The 23,525-nt window shown below is 40.9% G+C and overlaps 1 protein-coding gene across 6 annotated transcripts in view; it reads right to left on the bottom strand.

The window, feature by feature from the left end:
• meltf (melanotransferrin) overlaps window positions 1–23,525 on the bottom strand; it is a 109,689-nt gene that overhangs the window by 37,063 nt on the left and 49,101 nt on the right. For 2 of the 6 annotated variants that reach the window (XM_078410289.1, XM_078410287.1), the window contains exons 3-7: window positions 16,217–16,374; window positions 10,029–10,128; window positions 6,820–7,005; window positions 3,453–3,609; window positions 2,780–2,847 (exon numbers count right to left, since the gene is read on the bottom strand). In XM_078410289.1, the coding sequence (XP_078266415.1) occupies window positions 2,780–2,847; window positions 3,453–3,609; window positions 6,820–7,005; window positions 10,029–10,128; window positions 16,217–16,324 (619 nt within the window). In that variant the 5' untranslated portion in view covers window positions 16,325–16,374. Of the gene's footprint in view, window positions 1–2,779; window positions 2,848–3,452; window positions 3,610–6,819; window positions 7,006–10,028; window positions 10,129–16,216; window positions 16,375–22,679; window positions 23,050–23,525 lie in introns of those variants that run through there. The other 4 variants (XM_078410290.1, XM_078410288.1, XM_078410285.1 and 1 more) reach the window with 3 other exon arrangements.

The raw sequence follows: 23,525 nt of genomic DNA, 5'->3' as shown, positions 1-23,525 counted from the left end.
CTAATTACGTGTGCTGCCTGTACGGAGTTTGTTCGTTCTCCCAGTGTCTGCATGGGTTTTCTCCAGGAGCTCCGGTTTCCTCCCACATTCCAAAGACGTACAGGAATAGTAGGTTAGTTGGCTTTGGTAAGAATTGTGAATTATCCCTAGTGTGTAGGATAATGCTAGTGTGCAGGGATCGCTGCTCAACACAGACTGGGAGGGCGGAAGGGCCTTTGTACGCACTGTATCTCTAAAATATACTCTAAATATCAACTACTATACTTGAGCATCGCACAAGACAACCTTCGCTACTTAAATCCATTGGGCACATCAAGGCTCAGAATCAAATTGCACATTGTTCCCCAAGGCATGAACTTAAACTTAAACTTAGTCAGAATAATGCAGGAGCTGCTTTCTCTCTCCCTCGCGCACGTACACAGACACACACGTACACACATTTTTTAAAGTATATCTATCTATCTTCTACAAAAAGAAAGGGAGGGGGGGCACAGTGCTGCCTTTGTGCCACAGTGCCAGGTTTGATCTTGACCACAGGTGCTGTAATATGTGGAGTTTGCATGTTCTCTCTGTGACTGCGTGGGTTTCCTTCCGGTACTCTGGTTTCCACCCACATCCGCAAAGGCGTACAGGTTTGTAGGGACAATAGTGTGTATGTAGGGAGTGGATGTCAATGCAGGATAACGTAAAACTAGTGGGAACGGGTGATTGAGAGCCAGCATGGACTTGGAGGGCCAAAGGGCCTGCTTCCATGCTTTATCTCTAAACTAATTCTGAAGAATGAAGCATGATGGAACTCAGCAAGAGAAGACCATGAAATTGATAAAGAAAGGTAGGATAGAATTTGTCAGCAAACTGATAAATAAAAATAAAAACAGATCATAAGAGCTTCTATTGGTATGTAAAAAGGAAATGGCATGAAAAGATGTACCAATACAATAATCATCAGCAAATGTGGTCTGACTTAGATGGGCATTTGGTTGGCACGGGCGAGTTGGGCCAAAGGGTATACTTCCGTACTGAATGACTCAATGGCTCATAATATCTAGAGAGAAAACTACTAACTATTGGCCTAAAATCTGCTGGGTAGCTGCTGGAATCTATATTAAAAATGTAGTAACAAGACATCTGACGAGGTATAATAGGATTGAGCAGAATCTGCATGGATTTATGAGAGGGAAATCATGTATTGCTAACGACAGGGTTTCTTTTAAGACATAACTAGTTGAACAGATAAGTCAATCCTGACTAAGGATGCTGTCTCTATGAAGTTTGTACGTACTCCCTATGATCGAGTGGGTTTTCTCCAGGTGCTCCGGTTTACTCCCAAACTCCATTGTAAGTGAACTGGCTTTGTTTAAATTGTCCCTAATGTGTAGGATAGTGTTCATGTATGGGGTGATCACTGGTCGGCACGGACTTGATGGGCCAAAGGGCCTGTTTTCATGCTGTATCTCTAAAGTCTAAACACTGAACTGAGGAGACATGTCTTCACCTTGAGAGTGAATCTTTGGAATGGCAGATAGACACAAAATGCTGGAGTAACTCAGCGGGACAGGCAGCATCTTTGGAGAGAAGGAATGGGTGATGTTTCGGATTGAGACCCTTCTTCAGACTCCCTTCAGACTGATGAGTGGCAGGATGGGCTCAGATAACAAAGCCACCTTGTTCTGCTTCCACTTTTCTATCTTATGTGTATGTAGTAAGGGATAAAATGCACTGAGTAAGATGGTTAGATGGAAAATATCACACTTGAAAAGAAACAAAGTAGTAAGCTGAAAAGTGGGAAATGGGCCAATCAAGGAGGCAGACCATTGCTTTATGTCAAGAGTTGTGATAAGAAAATCCCAAAACATGGCTACTCTTTAGAGGCAGAGAAAGGAATCTGAGGGTGAGGAAGGGAAGAAATCAATTGTGGGACTTATCTGCAGAAAGGAGAACACAGCTAATACAATTTCCGATTCAGCAGTAATTGAGATACCTTAACTGAGAAAATACTAGAAATAGACAGTAATGCCAAAAGCATCCACATTTTTCACATAATCAACAGTAACACAAGACCACACTGATAGCCTGTGATAAGTATTAATCTTGGTATAATGACTTGGCAATCTATCTCTAACTTGTGCTGAAAAAATAAACCATCTGAAGCTACTGTTAGTTTCTTCTGAAAGTCAAAGTGAACTTAAAATTCCCCCAAGCCCAAAAGTAAATCACATGCTCTCACTCCCCATGTCACTGGGCTCTAGTTCGGAGGCATTTCTGTGTGAAGGGAATCTCAGTTATGGATGCTTCTTCAGATATTAACACTGGAGCAATACTAATCAGCTTGAACCAAACCAAGAGATTCAACAATGGGCAGCGACTGTAAATCTTGGAGCAATTCTTCATTGATTAGATCATTCTCTCTCACCTGCAAGTGCAAGCCCATCAATGAACAATAGAGAACAGATCAGAGATTTCTTTAAAGTTAATAACAATTGAGAGAGCACAAGTGCAGAACTATCAATCAATCAATACGTAATAAAAAGGAATTGCAGATGCTGATTTATACCAAAGAGAGACACAAAATGCTGGAGTAACTCACCTGTCCATATTCTCCAGAGATGCTGCCTGACCCGCTGGATTACTTCAGCAATTTGTGTCTGTCTATCAATCAATTAATCTATTTACATTTTCAAAACATGATACAATTCTTTGTGTAAAACAAGCATAGACTGCTCATGCAATTCACATTAGCAAAGTAACTCACAGTGTAATGTGCTACCCCATCACTCACCATTGGTATTATCTGAGACAGTGGAATGTTCAACAAAGGCAACATCGCCTGCATTTTCAGCTAGGCACCTGAAGTGGAAAAAAGGGGAACATTCAAATACTCAAGACATGTTTGATGGTAAAGTATTAAGAGGTGACAAATAACCCTGGAGCATGTTATTATTCCTGCATCTCGCCCCTCCAACCACCACCTAGCCTGGGAAGCACAGCAACAATCAACGTGAATAATCTGAGACATTCCATCTATAAACACAGCGATTATCAGGCAGAGCAAAAACCTTTGCAATATGATTCCTTTTCTCCTTCAGCAACCAGTACTGGAAAGCTCCTTTATTGTTACATTTTATTCCCATTGCTGATAAGTGGGAACAGAGGCTAAAAGAGCAGAATATTGCACATACTCGTTATTGGTTTTAGTGGAAGGGAGTAAGGGAAGAACATTATATTCTCAGGTTGAAGGACAAGGTCAGTTCATTACAGAGGACAGTTGGGTAAGATAGCACCAACTAATTAGACTAGATATCAATGTGAGAATGTGGTCTGCAAGCATTAGTACTACACCATACATTCACTCCTCAGGCAAGATAAGAAGTTAGCTTATATTATTTTTATTCTATATGTGCTATGTATGACTATAAAGAAACAAGAAAATAACAGTTGTGGACATTATGTACCTGAATGCCCCACTGTCACTGTAATATCTCTCCCTGGAATCCCCACTACATTTGTACTTGTCCTGTTCATCACCGATACACAATTGGCAAAGATTTGATGGGTAATCCACATCTTGTGCTCCAGGGACACAACTTTGTGTGAAGAAATTACTCACAGCTAGGAAGAAAGAAAATAAATAACAGATCAGGGAGATCAGAATAATCTGGATGTCGACAGTCCGCCTTAAAAAACACTGATTTTAAGTTAATGATATATAAATAAGAGTATTGCATTGACTCCAGACAGATTTTACTTTTCAATCTACTGAAAAACACCGTTAGTCTTTCAAATACTCCAAAGCTTTTATCATAAGGCTGTAAACAAAAAACAGTGAACCAGTTGACCAATTTGCATGTTTGTTTCCAGCTATACGTCCTCATTTACATTAAATCAATATAAAACTCCTGCAATGAATCAGAAATTAGTCAAAGCTGGGCTTATTTCCAAATTTAAAATAAATATAAAGTGGCACAAATGGAAGGTGATGTGTTACAGCAGATTTCTATTAAGGTCTGGTCTCCCTATCTATGGAAGGGTATACTTGAGTTAGAGTGAGTGAGTGAAGTACCACTTACTCTAATGCAAGTCTGGGATCTGGCGAAGAGAATCACTGGGGTGGGGGAGAAATCCAAGGGGAGGTTGTGAAATATGGGGGACAGAGGAAAAGGTGAAAGGAAACTAGTGATGAGATTTGGTCTATGTTAGTTGGGATGCTCATGCATTTAAAAAGACTGTACTATATCTTTTAAATATACTGTTCTTGTGGAAAATAGAGTCATAGAGTGATAAAGTGTGGAAAAAGGACCTCCGGCCCAACTTGCCCACACCGACCAACGTCCCAGCTACATTAGTCCCACCTGCCCGTGATTGATCCATATCCCTCCAAACTGTCCTATCCATGTATCTGTCTAAATGTTGATGATGTTCAAGAAATAATTTAATTGTTCTATCTGGGACATATGTAAATAAAACACTCTTGACTCTCTTGACTTGATGTTTCTCAACTGTGGGGAGAAGTGGCTATGAGACCTCTGTGCACCTTAAGAAAAGGGCATAACTGAGAAATGTCTCCAAGGGTTTCTTGACACTCACCGACTAGGAATCGCATCTCATCTGCGTCATGCAGCCTTGGCTGCACACTGATAACCAATGGGTGATCCAAAGTTCACCCAAGGCCCAGCCTGCTAACTCAGTCAGCAGTCAGTGCACATTGCAGCCACAGATTACCTGACAGTCACAATCGGAAGTCCAGTACACTTTCTGAAGCAGCTTTATAAGATATTCAATTGCATCTTTGAGTTGGAAAATAAAACACAACTTGAAAATCACACACTCATCAGTGTGAAGCAAAATATGCTGAATGTTGTTTATGTAAATGACCAAGAGGGTTCCATAAAAATTCCAGACTGTTAAATCACTAACCTCCTTCACTTCTGATTTAGGTCATTAATCCGAGACATTAACCTTGAATATTGGGTTTCGGCTGAGTGCTCTGGTTTCCTCCCACATTCCAAAGACGTGCAAGTTTGTAGGTTAATTTGCTTCTGTAAATTGTCCCTAGTATGTAGGATAGAACTAGTGTGGGGTGATCGATGGTTGGGACGGATTCAGTGGGGCTGTTTCCACGTTGTCTCTCTAAACTTTAAACCCAAATTTAAAGCAATTTCTGCTTTTAATTTAAGATCTAAAACAGTACTTTGAGACTATACTTGAAACTATCCTCTTGTTTTTTCCTTTGTTTTCCTTTGCTCTTTTCCCAACCTATTTGAGCATGGGGTTTTGCAGCAAGAATTGTGCTACCACCATATTTTGGTAGACACATGAAAAGTGTATCTCTCATTAGAATCCTCCATCTCTGCTCACCCCACACACCCATTTCTTATGTCTTACAAAGGATGGGAAAGTGAGTTCTCAGGTAGTGAGATCAATGGGTGATGTCCTTTTTCAAAAGGTATTTTGTTCACCCTGCCTCACACCAACTTTAATGAGCTCTTCACACTGTAGATAGTTAATTGAAAAGTAGTAACATCTACTGCAAGGCTTACACCTTTCATGCATCAAAACTAACAGTGATAATGATTATGATTGCAACAGTTAGCCGCATCTTCTGGCTCTCCTCCTCTGTTGTCTCTTAAACACCTTACAATGGTCTTCTTTGCTTTAATGTCTCAGAGAGGAAAGGTGTGCACCTTTCTCACTACTGCAACTTTCAGCATCATCTCAATAATATTAGCCTTAGGATCTAGCATTCATGTTCATCAGCATATCACTCAGAGTCTTGCCTTCACACTTACCAATTCAATTGATAATTGCTTAGTTATTGAAACAACTATTGTAAAAGTTTAAATAGTATTAAATGGTGTAAAGGCTCCTGAGTCCATATCTCGCCACTAATCTTTATAAGTACATTTAACTCCGGCCATCACTCCTCGTGAGTAATCTTTGCAGGCTATTGAATTGGACATTTCTTGTCTGCTTTGTGATGAATTTCCAGTCATTTTCACTATGGGCCAAGAGATCACCAAGATTACACAAATGATTGGCCCTGCAAATTCTGACAGTGTTAGAATACAATGCCCAGTTATCCAGCTGATGCCCTCTGATTACTCAGTGACAATGTCTGTCAACATTAAAAGAATGCAATCCAAAAGGACTAGTTAAATTAAAAAAAGACAAAATGAAAATACCAGAAATTAAATGAAAAGAGAGAGGGTGCAGGGATGGAGAATGAAAGATGGATATGAAGGGCATTACAGGCAAACAAATGGGCAAAACCATTGATGAAAGAAAAGCAGATAGCAAGATAGAAATAGGGTGAAGGAGGAAGATTGATGGAGATTGACAGTGACAAATAAGAGGCTGGGGTAGAAAGAAATGTGTGTGGGGCGATTGATGGGGCGACTGATCAGTTGAGTTTATAGGACTTGATATTACAATCCCTACTATAATTGGCACCTTCTTAATATCTTGAGTGGGCGTAGGGGTAAAGACTTCATTGGGGTCATGAGGTGGGCACCCTCCTTCCTTGGTGTGTCGTTGATAGGCCCATGACACCTCCAGAGGGCTCAACAGCGACGCCTGGCATCCCAGGTGTGTTCCCCTCCGATTTTACCCCTCTTGCTGGTCATTTTGCAGCCCGGTTGGAGTCCTTCCTCTTCAGCCACAGCCAGTTGCTGCTTCACTCGACAGCCTCTGACAGCGACCTGACGGCTTGCCGGAAAGGCCTGTCCTCAAACTCCCATTCCCTTCAATAAATTACCCTAACACTAACTCACAGAAAGTTAGGTACAATAGCATTCAAATACAACTTTAAGACCTAAACTTTACCTTGTGGAATCTTACAACCCATCACCGACATCTTTCTATGGTAAATCAGATAACCGATAGGGACCTTCCACCCTGCTACGCTATCGTATCCACTGTGGCAGGACCTTTTCGTTTTCAGATTGCTGATCGTGGTTGACTTGTCTGATTTTTTAACAACGGCTACTGTAAAATAAAAGGTTCCAACTTCTAAAGGAATGAGAAAGAAAAAAAAAATTAATATCAACATGAGTCATGGCAAATCTGATAGACGTTTAATATGGAGTTACTGGAACTTTAATAATATTGCAACACCACACCAAACAATGTACTAAGCACAATAGTGAACTCTTGAATTTCCAACTAAAATGTGGCAGAAATTGTTAACACCCAATCAACAATCCCAAATGCAGCTGCCAAGTTTAATAGCAGTGGAAGGAAGCAGGAAAGTGATAAGCAAGGAGATGGACGTTAATTTAAATATTTGATTGAGGCTACATGCTTCAGATTGGTATAGGATTGTTGTAAATGGGTGCTTGATGATTAGTCAGCCTCGCTAGCTCAATGGGGCACTTTCCTGTTCTATCGCTCCCTGAGGTTATGATGATATCTTCAAATTTTAAGCCAACACCAATAACTCCCCGCTGATGACCAAAGCTCACCGCAATCACCAATCTTTTATATATATTATCCAGATGTTTTTGTTGCTATATCTCTCTCTCTCTCTACTGGCTGATCTACACTCACCTATTCCCCAGATTTAACTACTCCAGTAGCACAAGCCATACCTCCCAGAAGCAGTGGTTGAAAGGCCAATTTTGGAGCAAACAAAACAAAAGCACAAATGACATGCAAAAGCAAAGTGCTAGAAGAACTCAGCGGGTTAGGCAGCATCCGTGGAGGGAAAATTAACAGAGGATATCTCTGTTCGGGACATTTCTTCAGAGTGATGGAGGAAGGGAAAGAAAGTGGGAAAAGAGAGGTGGGGTAGGGCAAAGCTTGACCTAGTGATAGGTGGAGACACCAGGAATTGGATGATACTGGAATCTTGCATGGAATACAATGTGCTTAAGTAACTCAGTGGGTCAGCTCAGGATGACATGGGATCTGAACCATTGACTTACTCCAGCACTTCATGTTCTAAGTGATAATGGATACAGGTGAAAGCAGAGGGGGGTTGATTGGCAGATAAGTGGAGTAAGTGACAAAGGCTAGAGAGAAGAAAGGGGGACAAAATGGTATCAGATCAGTAAAGAAGAGGATGAATGAATTATTAAGCCAGAGGGATAGATAAGGATAGAAGAGGGGGGGGGGAGAGAAGGAATGAGGTGGGATATAATGGAAATATGGGGCGGGGATGGGAGATGAGTGTATGATGGAGGGGTAATGAACAGAGTGACGAGGATGCTGGGAGGTAGCAGGAGAAATGTGAGGCACTGGGATAGGAGGGGGCAAAGTAAAGGCATTCAACCTTCATTGCTTTTCTCTTTCTCTGGCTTTACATTTCACTCCTCCATCCCCATCACCAGCATAGGTAATCTAGTGGTGCAACTGGTAGAGCTGCTGCCCATAACATCAGAGACCAGGGCCTCGAGGGCTGATCCTGACCTCGGGTAGCACAGGTGCTCCAGTGGTGCAACTGGTAGAGCTGCTGCCCATAACACCAGAGACCAGGACCTCGGGTGCTGATCCTGACCTTGGGTGCTCTCTGTGTGGAGTTTGCATGTTCTCCCTGTGTCCACATGGGTTTCCATCAGGTGCTCCAGCAAAGATATGCTGGTTTGTAGATTAATTGGCCTCTGTAAAATTGCCCCTGGTGTGTAAGGGGTGGATGCGAAAGTGGGTCTAACACAGAACTTGTATGAACAGATGATCGATGTTTGGCATGGACTTGGTGGGCCGACGGGCCTATTTCCATGCTGTAGCTTTCAATTCAATTTTTTTTTAAACCTTGAAACTATAGATGTTTGAGTAACTCAGCGGGATAGGCAACATCTCTGGAGAGAAAGAATGGGTGATGTTTTGGGTGGAGACCCTTCTTCAGACTGACTGTCAGGGAAGAGGGAGACAGATGGATGGATAAGGTATGGAAATGAGAGATCAGAGGGGATGGAGATCAAGGAAAATGTAGAATCATCCCAAATGTGGATCATTGTTAGATGAGGGAAAGGTGACAACGAGACATATAATCAGTAAAATTTAAGCAGGAGGAGAGGTAAAACTAGTCAGAGAACTAGGATGGCAGAGGGATGGAGAGATGGAGCCTTGATACTATACACCAGTTAAGTTTCAAACTTTTATGTTGCGTTATTGGAGTGTAACATTATATCTCTTTGGAATTCCCTACCTTAAAGGGCTGTGATGCTCAGTCACTGAATATGTTCAAGCTGAATCAAGAGTTTTTTGACACTGGCAGAATTACTACATATGGGAATAGACAGTTAAATGGAGCACTATCATTTTGAATGGTGGTTCAGGTTTAAGGGTCATATGACTCTGTTTCAGCTTCTCATGCTCCCGTTTTTATATTGACAAGAAATTGTTGTTAAGACACTTGCTCGAAGCTTGTAAATAAAATTGAGAGGAAAAAGGAATGTGAAAAAGTTAAAGGCTACTTTGTCTCACTGGAAGGAACTTACATGTGTTATAATTGAAAAGCCAGACTTCGAAACATAATTTTTCAGAATTACTAGTAACATTTGGCCACATTCCAAGGGAGGTTGTTGTTCTGCATAAACTGGCTGCGTTTTGACCAAATAGACTTGTCAATGATGTTTCTTCTGGTAATCTGTATTGAATCTGACACCCCTTTGTGTCAGTAGTTGTGCAGCTGATCCCACATACGCTGCAGTTAAATTTGAGTTTATTTATACCCCACCACAATCCCAACTCATGTCTTCCCAATGAAGCTCTCTGTACAACGTGGAATCTGAATCAGCTTTCCCATGACAACATGCAACAGAGTAAATAAATAAAGATTTCTGGATTATTAATGCAGTAAAAAACCCCATTACATTATGTTCCTTTTATATTCTCCACCTCCTCAAGTCTTATCTCCCCCAGATGCCTTCTCCCACACCTAATTCTGTAGCTTCCCATGCTACATTTACTCTGACACAAATTTACAACTGATGTGATTTTTTAACGATGAAGTCTCTCCTTTACCTTCGTAAAAGTTAAGTCTGAGATGTATGTATTGACTGTGCTTCTTTGTATCTTTATAAATGCAATACCTGGATCATACTGCTCTCCAACCACTGGCTTTAGGTCATGTGCCCTTGTAGCCTGATAAAGCTCCTCGGCATCTAAAGACACAGCATCTGCTTCTTTGGTCTGTTTGAACAATTGAAGAAATTTACCAGTTGAAAGATTTTACTTTGAATAGTAAGAAATAGCAGTAGAGTCTCATTATTATAAGAATCTGCATTCACATACATAAAATCACAAAATGTTATGTACTTTTGAAATGTATTCACCGCTACAATATAGGAAAATGTGACCATTTGTGCACTAGATCACACAAACAACAAATGTGTGAATGTTGAAATAATCTCTCCAAGCCATTGGTTGAAGGTTAAATGTTGCCACATACTTTGGGAAGGCACATTCTGTTCTTTACTGAAATGGCACAGTACTGTGAGATTTTTAATTCCACCTAAAAGGCAGGCAGAACTTCAGTTTAACATCTCACCTGAAATAAATTAACCCACACACTTAAGTTCCACCCTACATTTCTGTTAAAATCTCTGGACAGTGCAACATTACCATAATCTTCTATTGACTGTTAAGTATTCAGCTGTGCTATGGTTGAAATCTATTGATTAATATTTCTCATTCCAATGGATAATATGTAACAGATTATGACTACAAGATAAAGGCAATTGGCAGAGGAACACTTTAAAACATGATACATTCACATTTCAAATGCCCGATGGATTATATTTACTCAAGTATGTTTCAGAAGGATCAGTAGACTTAGAATTGTCTAGGGTATTGGTAATCGTCTTGGTTTATTATTATCACCCGTGCTGAGAAAAACTAAAAAAGAATGCTTTCCATTTTTTCCGGGCAAATCATGCCATACATGATTACATCAGGTAGTGCAAAAGTAAAAATAAACAGAGTGTAGAATATTGTATTACAGCTACTGATAATGTTCAGATTTTTTTAAAGAGCAAGGAACACGAAGAGGTGGATTGGATCCCTAGTGTGAGAGTTCCGTTCAAAAGTCTGATTATAGCGGAGAAGATTATAGCAGTTCTTCAATCTGGTGATAGGTGCTTTCAAGCTCTTGTATCATCAGTCTGGTGTGAGAGAGGAGAAGAGAATGTGATCGGGATATAAGTGGTCCTTGATTAAGTTGGCTGCTTTCCCAAAGCAGTATGAAGAATAGATGGAGTCAATGAGAGCTATGGTGAATCCAGGCAGGATGCTTCTGTGATTCACCTGTAGAAATTGATAAGAGTGACCGGAGACATGCTGAATTTCCTTAGCCCTCTGAGGAAGTAACGGTATTGGTGTGCTTTCTTGACCATAGCATCAGTGTGCAATGTTGGTGATATTTACACCTAGCAACATGAAGTTCTTGTCCATCACCACTTCGCCACCTTCAATACACACTGTGGCAGTGCTCACCACAAAGTCCGTGGTCCCTGCATGCTTCAAAAGATTGTACCGGTGCCAAAGAATGCCTCTCCAGCGTGTTTAAATGACTACCGACCGGTGGCCCTCACCTCGGTTGTCATGAAATGCTTGGAGAGGCTAGTCAAGAAGCACATCTGCGCCCTCCTTCCTCGCAACATGGACCCACTACAGTTCGCATACCGTCCGAACAGGTCCACGGATGATGCGGTCTCCCAGGTTCTACACACCGCTCTCTCTCATCTGGACAGCCAGGGGGGCTATGTGAGGATGCTGTTCATTGACTTTAGTTCAGCATTCAACACAATAGTCCCCAGCAGACTGGTTGAGAAGCTGCTGGAACTGGGGCTTAGCACCCCTCTGTGTGCCTGGGTCCTGGACTTTCTCACTGCCAGGCCCCAAGTGGTCAGGATGGGGGAACACACATCTAGCTCCCTCATCCTGAACATAGGATCCCCCCAGGGCTGCGTCCTTAGCCCCCTACTGTACTCCCTGTACACACATGACTGTAGGGCCAGGTTCAGCTCAAACTCCATCATCAAGTTTGCTGATGACACTGTGGTGGTGGGCCGGATCTCCAACAACGATGAGAAGGCCTACCGGGAGGAGGTGGCTGATCTGGCACTCTGGTGTCAGGACAATAGCCTCCTCTTGAATGTCACTAAAACAAAGGAGCTGATTGTGGACTTCAGAAGGGCTAAACATCCAAGGACGTACACGCCACTGGAGATAAATGGGTCTATTGTGGATAGGGTGAGCAGTTTCAAATACTTGGGAGTCCGCATCGCAGAGGATCTGACGTGGGCAACGCACATTGCCGCACTGGTGGGTAAGGCTAAGCAGCGCCTTTACCACCTTAGACAACTGAGGAAATTCAGAGTGTCGCTGAGGATCCTTCATTGCTTCTACTCTGGGGCTGTAGAGAGCATCCTGTCCGGCAACATTACAGTCTGGTTTGGGAACAGCTCTGCCCAGGACAGGATGGCCCTGCAGAGAGTAGTGCGTTCGGCAGAACGCACCATGGGAACTACACTCGTCCCCCTGCAGGACCTATACATCAGGAGGTGCAGATCCAGAGCAAGCAAGATCATGAGGGACCCCTGCCACCCCAGTAACGGACTGTTCCAGATGCTACGGTCAGGCAAACGCCTCCGCTGTCACGCTGTGAAAACGGAGAGGATGAGACGGAGCTTCTTCCCACAGGCCATCAGGACTGTCAACTTTGATAACCCCAGAGACTAAATTTTTGTCGACACTTTTTGTGCTATGTTTAGTAACTTATTAACTTTATTTATATGCTGTAACTGTAATTATTTTTGTGCACAACCCGCAGGCATTGCCACTTTCATTTCACTGCACATCGAGTATGTGTATGTGACAAATAAATTTGACTTGACTTGACTTGACTTGACTCCAACCGACTTCCTCAAGTCGATGATTACTCCTTTATTTTGCTGACATTGAGAGAGAGGGTTTTGTTTTGACACATGCTACTCAGCTCTCTCTCTCCTTTCTCCATCTCACCATTATAGAGCTGCCATCTGCAAACTTGTAGAAAGAGTTAGCACAGTAGGGAGCATAGCAAGGAGCTGAGAATGTAGCCTTGTAGGGCACCGATACTGAGAATTATCGTGGAGAATGTTATGTTGCTTATGGATCTATGGATCAGGAATTCCAGGAGCAGTGCTAAGGCTGCCTATATATTAAGGTACACAACAAGTGATGCTCATTCCAATTGCAAATCCAACCATCCAATTTAGTAATGTAATATTTTGCATCACAGATTAAACATAATTAATTATACATCAAAAAAGTTACCATAGTAATATAATTAACGAGAGAAGTTTCTCTCCATAGTTGCTGTTAAGCACCTCCAGCATTTTAATTTTTATTTCAGATTTCCAGTATCTGTAATCTTTTGCTTTTCAATTATTGTTTAATTCACTCTTCCACGCATATTCTCCCTCTATAGATGCTGCCTGACCTGCTGAGCATACCCAGCATTGTTTAATTCATCAAGCAGTATTAGGCATTTAACTAATTCGGCATGATACAATTGAAAAGATTCAGAATGGCTATTTTGCACAGCAGATCACACGAAAGTTAAAACTTATGTTATATCATATTGACAACGGATATCAAATGCATTTTGATTGTACTCTTTCAATCTATTTTTAAGCCAGGCCAAAAAAATAAGGAGCCAACATGATCATTACCAAACATTTTCATTTCTCTGAGTATATTATTTCAAACAAGTGCAGGAAAGAATATATTCCTAGCTTTCAAATGATATAGCAAACGTCTGCATGACCGTCAAAAACAGGAAGAGTTATTCCTCAAGGATCACAACAAAATAATTTTCTGAAGTAAGTCATAGATAACATTGCCTTAATATAATGTGTAACAATAACAGCCTAGATGTTTTACAATGACTTCAGAAAGTCATAAAATGGTCACTCGACTAAAGTAATTGAAGTGAACTGCTTTTAAGTCAGTGTTTTGTGAGATAAAACCTTTACTTTGTTTGCCATACCAGTCCAGAGCATGCTGAGAAAATCAGGAGATTCTGAGGGACAATCCAAGGAGGAGGGAGAAGGTTGGGCAACATGAACTAAGGTCCAACTCCTCCATCAGTGGTGGTGGGGATAGTCTGGGACTGCCAATGAGGGGAGAGTTGGGCTAAGTGAAGAGTTAGTCGTAGGGGGGGTGATGTGGTCAGGTAATCAGTGTGGCATTTGCTGGTTCAGTGATTTGTGGACCTGTAGAGGCTGGGTAATTGGTGCATGGGTGAAGAGAATCACGCCAAGCCAAAGTTATTAGATTAACTTAAGATGGATGCCATTGTTGCGGAAAGCCAGTAAGTAAACAGTTTGCATTTCGAATGTTGGCCAGGGACATCTTCAAGGAAGCCCCCTTTAAAATTGAAACAGTGCAGAATTAGGCTTAACAGATGTTGCAAAGGGCTGCTCCAGCTGAAATAACCTGTAGACTCTATGGCCTACTTAACATGGCCTCTCAAGCATTTTGAGACAAGTATTTCACTTTGTTGTATACCCCTTTGCCTGTTCAGCATCAACAGTGCATTTGACCATAAGACATAGGAGCAGAATTAGGCCTTTAGATCCATTGAGTCTGCTCCATCATTCGATCATGGCCAAGCTATTTTTCTTTCTCAACCCCATTCTCCTGCCTTCTCCCTATAACCTTTGACGTCCTTACTAATCCAGAATCTGATTAGACTTTAAAAATACCACTAAATCTCCACTATAAAAATACCAATTCCACATATTCACCACCCTCTGGCTGTGCTCTAACATCTAGAACAAAAAGGCAATTAGGCACACACTATTACCTTCTCCAAGCTCTCTTCCAAGTCACCCATCACCCCGTCATCGAAATGTCTTATTATTCCACCATTTATCTAATTTATGGTCATGTAACTCTATATCCAGCAGGAATGTAGTAGTACCACTATTGCACAGACTACACCAGCCAAACAAAATGGCTCATTACCACCTAGGGATGGAAATCAAATGCTGGCTTTCCCTGTAATCCTGTAAATGAATGAATTGAATTGTTAGATGAAATTAGTAACCTCCTATATACAATTCTGATGTTCAGTTGTTCAGCTGAGTTGAGGGTTGCCTGGGTAACTGAGTTATTAGCTGTCTGATGCTGTTTGTAGTCAGAAATAATTTTACATAGTTTTCTGGTTTGTGGTTAGAGATGTGAATAATGTGGTTGACTGGAAAATGTAAGTCATCCTGTTTATTTCCACCAGGTGTTGCAAAATGAATGCCCATTGAGCCAACTAGTCTTAGTGCAGATTTTGCACAACAAACGGGTTATTTTCTGATAACCAAACTTCCTCCTGGAGGCAGATTCCTCAACTAAACGAGGCTATTTACCTCAGGTTTAATATCACTCCAAGTTTTAACCCACCAGCTGAAGGGAACTGTGGATTTATGTCTGGAAGCTTATGCAGGTTTGCAGCACTGTGTGGGCTTTGCAGAAACAAGAATGTATGCAATGTATCCTGGGTACATAGCTCCCCAAATTATCCTGCTACTCTCTCTTTGATTAGACTCCACCCAGAGCACCTCAACACCCAAACCCACTCCTCTTCCAGCCTTCATAAGGCTGATTTGAACCAGTCACTTTAATTCTCCACCACTCTCTCATTCTGATCTATACGTTTTTGCCCTTCAACATTTTCCCAAAGAAACTCAAAGAACAGCATTTTATCTTCTGACGAGGCATATTGCTGCATGAGCTCAACATTTAAGTAATCACCCATTCTAGTCTTGCATCTCACAATTCCAGCATACAGCAATTTTCTCTCACCTCTTCCGGTAATTTCAGATTTCATTCAGCCTACCCAAGCACACCACTGCCAGGTACACCTTTTGTTATTCACTGGCCATTACAATCATCTTTCAGAGCACACCGCCTGTTAGGTCATCCAATCTCTTTCTGTGTCCACCCTATCACTGACTTTATTGTTTGTTCTCTTCAACTCTCCTTTCTCTCTTTGACATTGAGAACTTTTTTTTTTCTCCAACGTTATCCTTATTCTGATGCAAGGTCATCAGCATGAAACATTAACTTTGTTTCTTTCTCCACATGTCAACGATGGAAGGAACTTACTTTTCAAGTAAGAAAAGTAATTAAGAGATATAACTGAAATTCAGAGAAGCAAACTACTTTAAAGAAATACATCTAGATATAAGGTCATTCTGTTTGCATAGAAGCTTTAGGAATGGGGAAAGGATAATCATACCACTATCTTTGTTGCACAATCCATCGCTGAATTTCCAGTGACACAGTATATCAAGGGTTGGATTTTTGCAGATTCAAAGGCTTCCTTCATTTGGTTGCACTTTTTCATCTCAGGACCAGAAGTAACACACCATCGAAGCTTTGTTAACCCATTTGCTGCTGGAAAGATGAAAGATAATTGATCAATACACACTAACATCACTAAATGGGTTTCTGTGCCTACTGAAAGTAATTCTTTCAATGACAATGCTTCAATGCAAGACCTTGAATGCAGAAAGATCCACTGTTTTGGAGGGAACAATTAAATTATTCTACATATTTAATTTATTTTTTTAATCTTCTGGATGTGAGGAAAGGCTTTGTGTTCAGCTCATTAAATGGCAGAGCTCCAAAACAGTTATCGTAAGTGACATGTTCTCTAAGATTTCCTTTACTTGTCAAGTTACAGATATAAAGCAGTGATTAAATAAGACGTAGGTTTGTGAAGCCACAAATGGCATTATCAAATGATTCAAAGTTCAGATTTCAAGCAAGTTAATGATATACAAGGATATGGAAAGCTTAATAACTGATCTTGGCCTGTGACTCTGAAAGCATCAAATTGGCTGCAGAAAATTAAAAATATGTCTGAATTTCAAATGCTCTAAATGTTTGACCCCCTCACTGTAAATTGTGCGCTTTAAATTCTATCCACTTGATAGCTTTTAAATTGTTGGCGTACTAGTATTGGGTACGGCTTGGTGAGTATATATATTACTTCAAGCGAAATGCTGAGGATTTGTCAATCTATTTCAGCATCAGACAATGTTTACAAGCATCTCATTCGTTAAATCTTTGCTCTTCAAAGAATTCTGCAACAACCTTGAACAACAAAACTAGTTTTAAGTCAAAAATCCAATGCTTAACCATTGATCCCAACATTGTTCAATTATTAGACAAGATCATTTAAATGCAATGTGGTTTGGAAAGAGAGTTACTTTATGGTGATCGAACCACCTTCCTTTACTCCACTGAGTCTTCTGGAATACAAATTAGGATGATTTCAAGACAACGAGCTAAATCCTGGCTTCTTTATGTAAATGGATTTATACAGTAAACAAATCTATAAGGTTAATTGATTCATAACAGTTATACCTGGCAAATGTAACAAATATAACCTGCTCTTAATGTTTAACCATATGAATTTGGTTAAATTATATTAGATATTACCACATGTGCAATTAAACATATTTGTATGAAATGTCATCATTTTTTCATTAACTTGTTTATTCTGATTGAAATTCCATTTGAATAGCAGGAACAATGTTGCATTAACATAGCAGGAACATGTGCAAGCTCTCACTACATGACATGACTCACCTCACAAATGTTTTGACTCCTGTTTCCCACCCTTATCATGTCCCATGAGCATGTTGTAATAATAGGCATGTATTTACAGCCCTATCCCTTCACAATGAGAGCTCACGATCTTGGAAATTCAATAGGAGATGCAGCAGATAAGAAGTGTTTCTCCTTACATAAGGAACAAAAACTCTGAATGTATTGTAACGATAAGTATCGTAACAAGTGGTATTCTCAGAGCCAACCTCACATCAGTCTGTTAACTTGAGATGCAATTTCAAATTGATAACTGGGTGTGAAATTGGCATTGTGAATCAGCCAGATATCTGTTACACATACTATCCTATTTGCATTATGTTGAAATGTCATCTAATTTGAGTTTCGGAGTGCTTTTATTTTTATTAAAAATATATCTTCCTGGGATATGGGAGCTATTGGCAAAGTCAACATTAATATCATAAGGGTGGCACAGTGAGGCTGGTACAGTGGTTTAGCGTTTGAGTTGCTGCCTTACAAACCTGTCCAATGGTGCTGCCTGTACGGAGTTGGACGTGCTCCTTGTGACCACGTGGGTTTTCTCTGGATGTCCGTTTCTTCCCACATTCTAAAGGTGTGTAGGTTTGTAGGTTAATTGGCTTCTGTAAATGTGTCCCTAGTGTGGAGGATCGAACTGGTGTACAGGTGATCGTTAATTGGTGTGGACTCGGTGGGCCAAAGGACCTGTTTCCACACTGTATCTCTAAACTAAACCAAACTAAAATCATGGGAAATGACAGAAAGTGACATATGCTGTCCTTCCAGTAAAGGAACTTCTGCTGTGCAGTTGGGTGTGGAGCTCCGGGACGTTGTCACAGTCAAAATAAGGGAATGGCAATATATTTCTAAGTTAGGATATTGTGCACATTGGAGGGAAATCTTTGTAACAGTGCATCTGCAGTGCCTGTCCTTTTGCTGGTAAAAGTGACGGATTTGAGAATTGTTATTGAAGTAGTCTTGCAGAGCCACTGAAGTGTATCTAGTGTGTAAGAAGGAATTGCAGATGCTGGTTTAAACTGAAGATGGACAAAAAAAGCTAGAGAAACTCAGCGAGACAGGCAGCATCTCTGGAGAGAAGGAATGGGTGACGTTTCGGGTCGAGACCCTTCTCCAGAAGTGAATCTAGTAGTTGGTGTGCACTGTGGCCACGATGCAACGGAGGTAGATGAAATTAATGTTTCGGTTATGGATGGGGTCTTTCTTTCTTTCGTATGTCAACTACAACAGTCAAATGTGGCAATTGGTGCTTCAGAGTACCGTAGTTGAGGCTTTGCTGCAAATTTTGCCAGTTCCGTAGATCTACCCAGGGTGGACAACAAGGACGTAAAGCAGCTCCCACCCCATGGATGGGGTGTCAATCAAGAAAGGCGTTTTGCCCTGTTAGGTGTCTACCTTCCATGTTACATTCTTCATAGCAAGTCACAAGTATTCCTTGTATTTTGTAGGCTGTAGAGAAGTTTTGGTGCATTGGGAGTCGAATCACTCACTGAAAAATACCTTGCTCGTGACCTTCACCTACAGATATAATATTCACATGTGTAGGAAGAATCTGCAGGTGCTGGTTTATCCCGAAGATATAAGAATATGTGGGAATATTCATATTGCTAGTCATAGAAGATATGCTGGTTTATACTGAATGAAGAAGGGTTCCAACCCGAAATGTCACTGGCTCCTTTTCTCCAAAGATGGTGCCTGGCCCACTGAGAGATGCTCCAGCACTTTGTGTCTATCTTCTGTAATATTCATACGATTTGTTGATTTGAGATTTTGGTCAATGGTGATACATTGATGGTGAGGGACATGGCAATGTTAATGCCATTGATTCTTGTTGGTGATGGTCATTGCCTAGTATTTCTGTTACCTAAACACTTACCAGTTCTTGCCTGCACATTATCTAGATTTGATCTTGTAATCTTTTTATCTATATCTGGTTATATGCAGGCATGAACAGCTTCATTTGCTGTGCAATTGTGATAGGAACTGAACATTGTGCAATCCCCATTTCTGATCTATGGATGGAAGGAAGGTCATTAATGAAACAACCGAACATGACTGAGCATATTGGACACCAAAAGTTGTCCTAGAGAATTCTTGCAGTGATGATCTGCGTCTGAGATAATAGTCCTCCAACAACCAAACCAACTTACTTTGTATGGTGTGACAGACCACCAGAGTATTTTCCCTTTGATCACACAACGTCTTGAGTTTCATTTTGGCTTATTGATGAAAATTTGGTCAAATGCTCTCTTAATTCCAGAGGTAACCATTTTCTCTTCCCCTTTGGAATTTAGCTCTCCACTCCATATTTGAACCAACTTCTGCTGTCTAGAGCCAAGTGATTTTGATAAAACAAAAACTGTGCATGAGTAAGCAGATTATTGGATAAAGCTGCTTGAAAGTACCATTGAGACACCATTCATTATTTTGAGAGGTGAATGATTGGGTTTAACAATAGTAGCTTTGTATTTCAAAGGCTGACAAACAAGATGTGCAATCAGGTCAGTGCCAAAACCACCTTTGTATGTCTTATTCTTTGCTAGAGTCATAGAGCCAAATGCCATGGAAACAGGCCCTCCGGCCCAACTTGCCCATGCTGACAGAGATGCCTATACACACTAGTCCTATTTATCTATGTTCAGCCCATATCATAAGGTCATAAGGAATAGGTGTAGAATTAGGCCATTCAGCCCATCAAGTTTACTCCGCCATTCAATCATGGCTGATCTATCTCTCCTTCCTAACCCCATTCTCCTGCCTTTTCCCCATAACCTTTGACACCTGTACTAATCAAGAATCTATCTATTTCTTCCTTAAAAATATCTACTGACTTGGCCTGCACAGCCTTCTGTGGCAAAGAATTCCAGATTCACCACCCTCTGACAACGACCTCTAGTCTAAGGCTCTTCCACTAGTGGAAACAACCTCTTCACATCCACTCTATCCCTCTAAATCTTTCCTATCCATGTACCTGTCTTTTTTTTAAATGTTTTATTATACCTGTCCCAACCACTTTCTCTGAAGCTCGCTCCATATACACCATCATCTGTGTGAAGGAGTTACCCATCGTCCCTTTTAAATCTTTCACTCTCACCTTAAATCTATGCCCTTTAATTTTTTTTCTTCCATTTCCTGGGAAAAAGACTGTGTGCATTCACCTTATCTAAGCCCCCCTCAGTCTTCTTTGCTTCAGGGAATAAAGTCCTAGGCCACCTAACCTCTCATAAGAACTCAGGCTCGAGTCCTGAAACATTGTCTTTGCACTCATTCCAGCCTGATGACGTCTTTTCATTACCAAGGTAACCAAAACTGTACATAATATTCCAGGTGCAGCCTCACCAAAGTCTTGCATAACTGCAACATACTGTCCTAACTCCTGTGCTTAATGCACTGACTGATGAAGCACAGTGTGCCAAGCACCGCCTTCACCACCCTGTCTACTTGTTGACGCCACTCTCAGGGAGTTATGTACTTGTTCTTTTAGGTCTCTCAGTTGTACAACACTTCTCAGGGCACTACCATTCACAATGAAAGTCCCATCCTGGTTTGACTTCCCAAAATGCAACACATTGCCCTTAGCTAAACTGAATACCATTTGCCATCCCTTGGCGCAATTACCTAGCTGATCAAGATCCTGCTGTAATTTTTCACAACATTCTTCCCTCCCGTCGTCTTTTCTCCCCTTCCCCACCTTTCTCCACTAAAAGTGCACATTTCGCAATGATGTTTCTCCCTTGGGATCACTGTCCCGAGCCAACAATTGGCCTATCAGGGAACATCCCTGTCTGAGCTCATCTGTTGATGGCCATGAATCATCCTGGCCTTTTTTTTTGCTTCCAGTCCACCCCCCCACCCCACAATCAGTCTGTAGAAGTCCCGACCCAAAACGTCACCTATCCATTTCCTCCAAAGATGATGCCTGAACAGCTGAGTTACTCCAGCATTTTGCGTCTCATCTCTGGAGATTTATCCAACTTAATGCGCTTCAAGATGCCATTACCTGCCCTTTGGTAATTTGTTTCTGGTCTATGTCATCACAATTCATTTGCCTCAATTTGTTAACTTCCATGATCTTCACAGGAAATGTTCTTTAAAAATCACACCCATCTCCTGTGACTTCACACATGCTGGTTTTTAAGGGACATATTCTTTCCCTAGCCACGCTTTTAATCTTCATGTAGAATTTCTTGGGATTTTCCTTTGACTTGCCTGCCAGATCCATCTCACGCCCTCTTTTTGCACGCCTGATCCCTTTTAGGTGTACCTCTACACTTCCAACACTCATCAAGAGATTAGAATGATCCTGCCTGCCTAAACTTGATGTACTTGTTTTTTCCTTTCAGTCTAAAATAGCTTCGCAGCCGAGTCACTGGGTATTTAGCAACAGCCAAGACTTTGGACAAGTTGCAGTAGGCTTGTGCATAGGTTCTGGTTCCATCAAACAAAAGGATTTTGAAAAGTAATCTGTTAGCCGACAGGTAGAATGTGTAGAAGCTCTTTATATGCCACATACAGCATATTGTAGCACTTGTTAGTTGACTGACCTTCATACATCACTCTTTGCCAGTCTAGATACAAGTGTAATCAGTGTCAGCCACCCCTCTGGTGACTGAGTATGTGTCAGACTTTGCGGTAGGTAGGTTCGTGGAGAGTTCCCATATTTCTCTCCTTCTGCACATTCAGAGTTTGGATTTGGCACACTGAATTCAAAATGAATTTACTGTAATGTTAATTGAATTCGAATCCCAATTTACTCCAACGATAGTCTTGGAGGAGCAACGTCCTACCCAGTTAAGGTTATATTGGTCATATATAAAAGTCCAAAAGGGCATTCAGTTCTACAAATCTTACATTCGTTCAACAAAAAATAAATGACAAATATCCAAGAATACTTTAAATTAGTTTATGCTAGTTACTTAACATAAGGTGCCGCGCTCTAATTATTTTGAAACTCTTTCCTTGGATTCCTCTGCATTTGCCCTGTCCAAACAGACTGACTATTATCGACTTGGTTGGTAGACTTTTCTGCCTTTTAGCCTCACGTTACAACTTTGACTTTGGCGAGAACTGAAAGACTTTATTGTACTTACCCAAAGTGAAGATGCCGAGTAAAATGCACACAGTAGTGGAAAGCCGCATGGTGCGAAAGGGTTGAGGACGATTCCACCTTGATTTTCTCAGCTCCCTTTTATACAGTTCACAGTGCCCCACTTCGTTTTTTTTTCCGGTTAATGATTGTAAGAGGCGTTTGTCGGGAGTTAAGTTTCGGACTTTCCCCAAATCATATTGTCAAATTGCAATAGGTCTTTGGATTTTTTTTTGTGATGAACCTGGAAAAGTTAAATAACTTTCGTCCTAATTTAACGCCAAAGCCCAAAGATACACATTCAAGACCAGAATGTGCATACAACGAGGACGTTCAGTTCAACATCTATGTGCTCAACGACCCGCGCGTCTTTCTGATCCCGATACACTGCATACTTTGTGTTTCGCTGATTTTTTTTAAAGGGGCACTCCTTAATCCGTGGGAAATGTTGCTGTCCACATAACGGCAAGAAAATATGTTTATTGAAAAAGAAATACACACATGTTTTGATACATGTTAAACTGTCTCACAATTAAAACTATTCATACATTATTGGAAAAGTGAGAATGGCAAATGTTTAAAATTTGTAGAAGGAGGCATTATTTAATGAAAATTGCTCACTTTTTAAAATAAAATAAAAACAAAATGTAAATTTCAAGATTTTAAACAATGTTCACAATCATTCATTGCTTCACGTGTTCAAAATCTTAATGATGGAAATGAAATCCTCACTCTGTTTTTTGGTCTTTCCCAAACATGCCAAACACTCATTGCTGCGATGAAGACTTAGCTTTCTATTCATTCTTCTGACCGACGTTGGCTGCAAAAGTTCAGACACACCCATGGATCA

This window comes from Rhinoraja longicauda, chromosome 13 (assembly GCF_053455715.1).
Source record: "Rhinoraja longicauda isolate Sanriku21f chromosome 13, sRhiLon1.1, whole genome shotgun sequence".
Classification (NCBI taxonomy): Eukaryota; Metazoa; Chordata; class Chondrichthyes; order Rajiformes; family Arhynchobatidae; genus Rhinoraja; species Rhinoraja longicauda.
The sequence above is the reverse complement of the archived record's forward strand: the minus strand, read 5'-3'. Positions and strand labels throughout refer to the sequence as shown.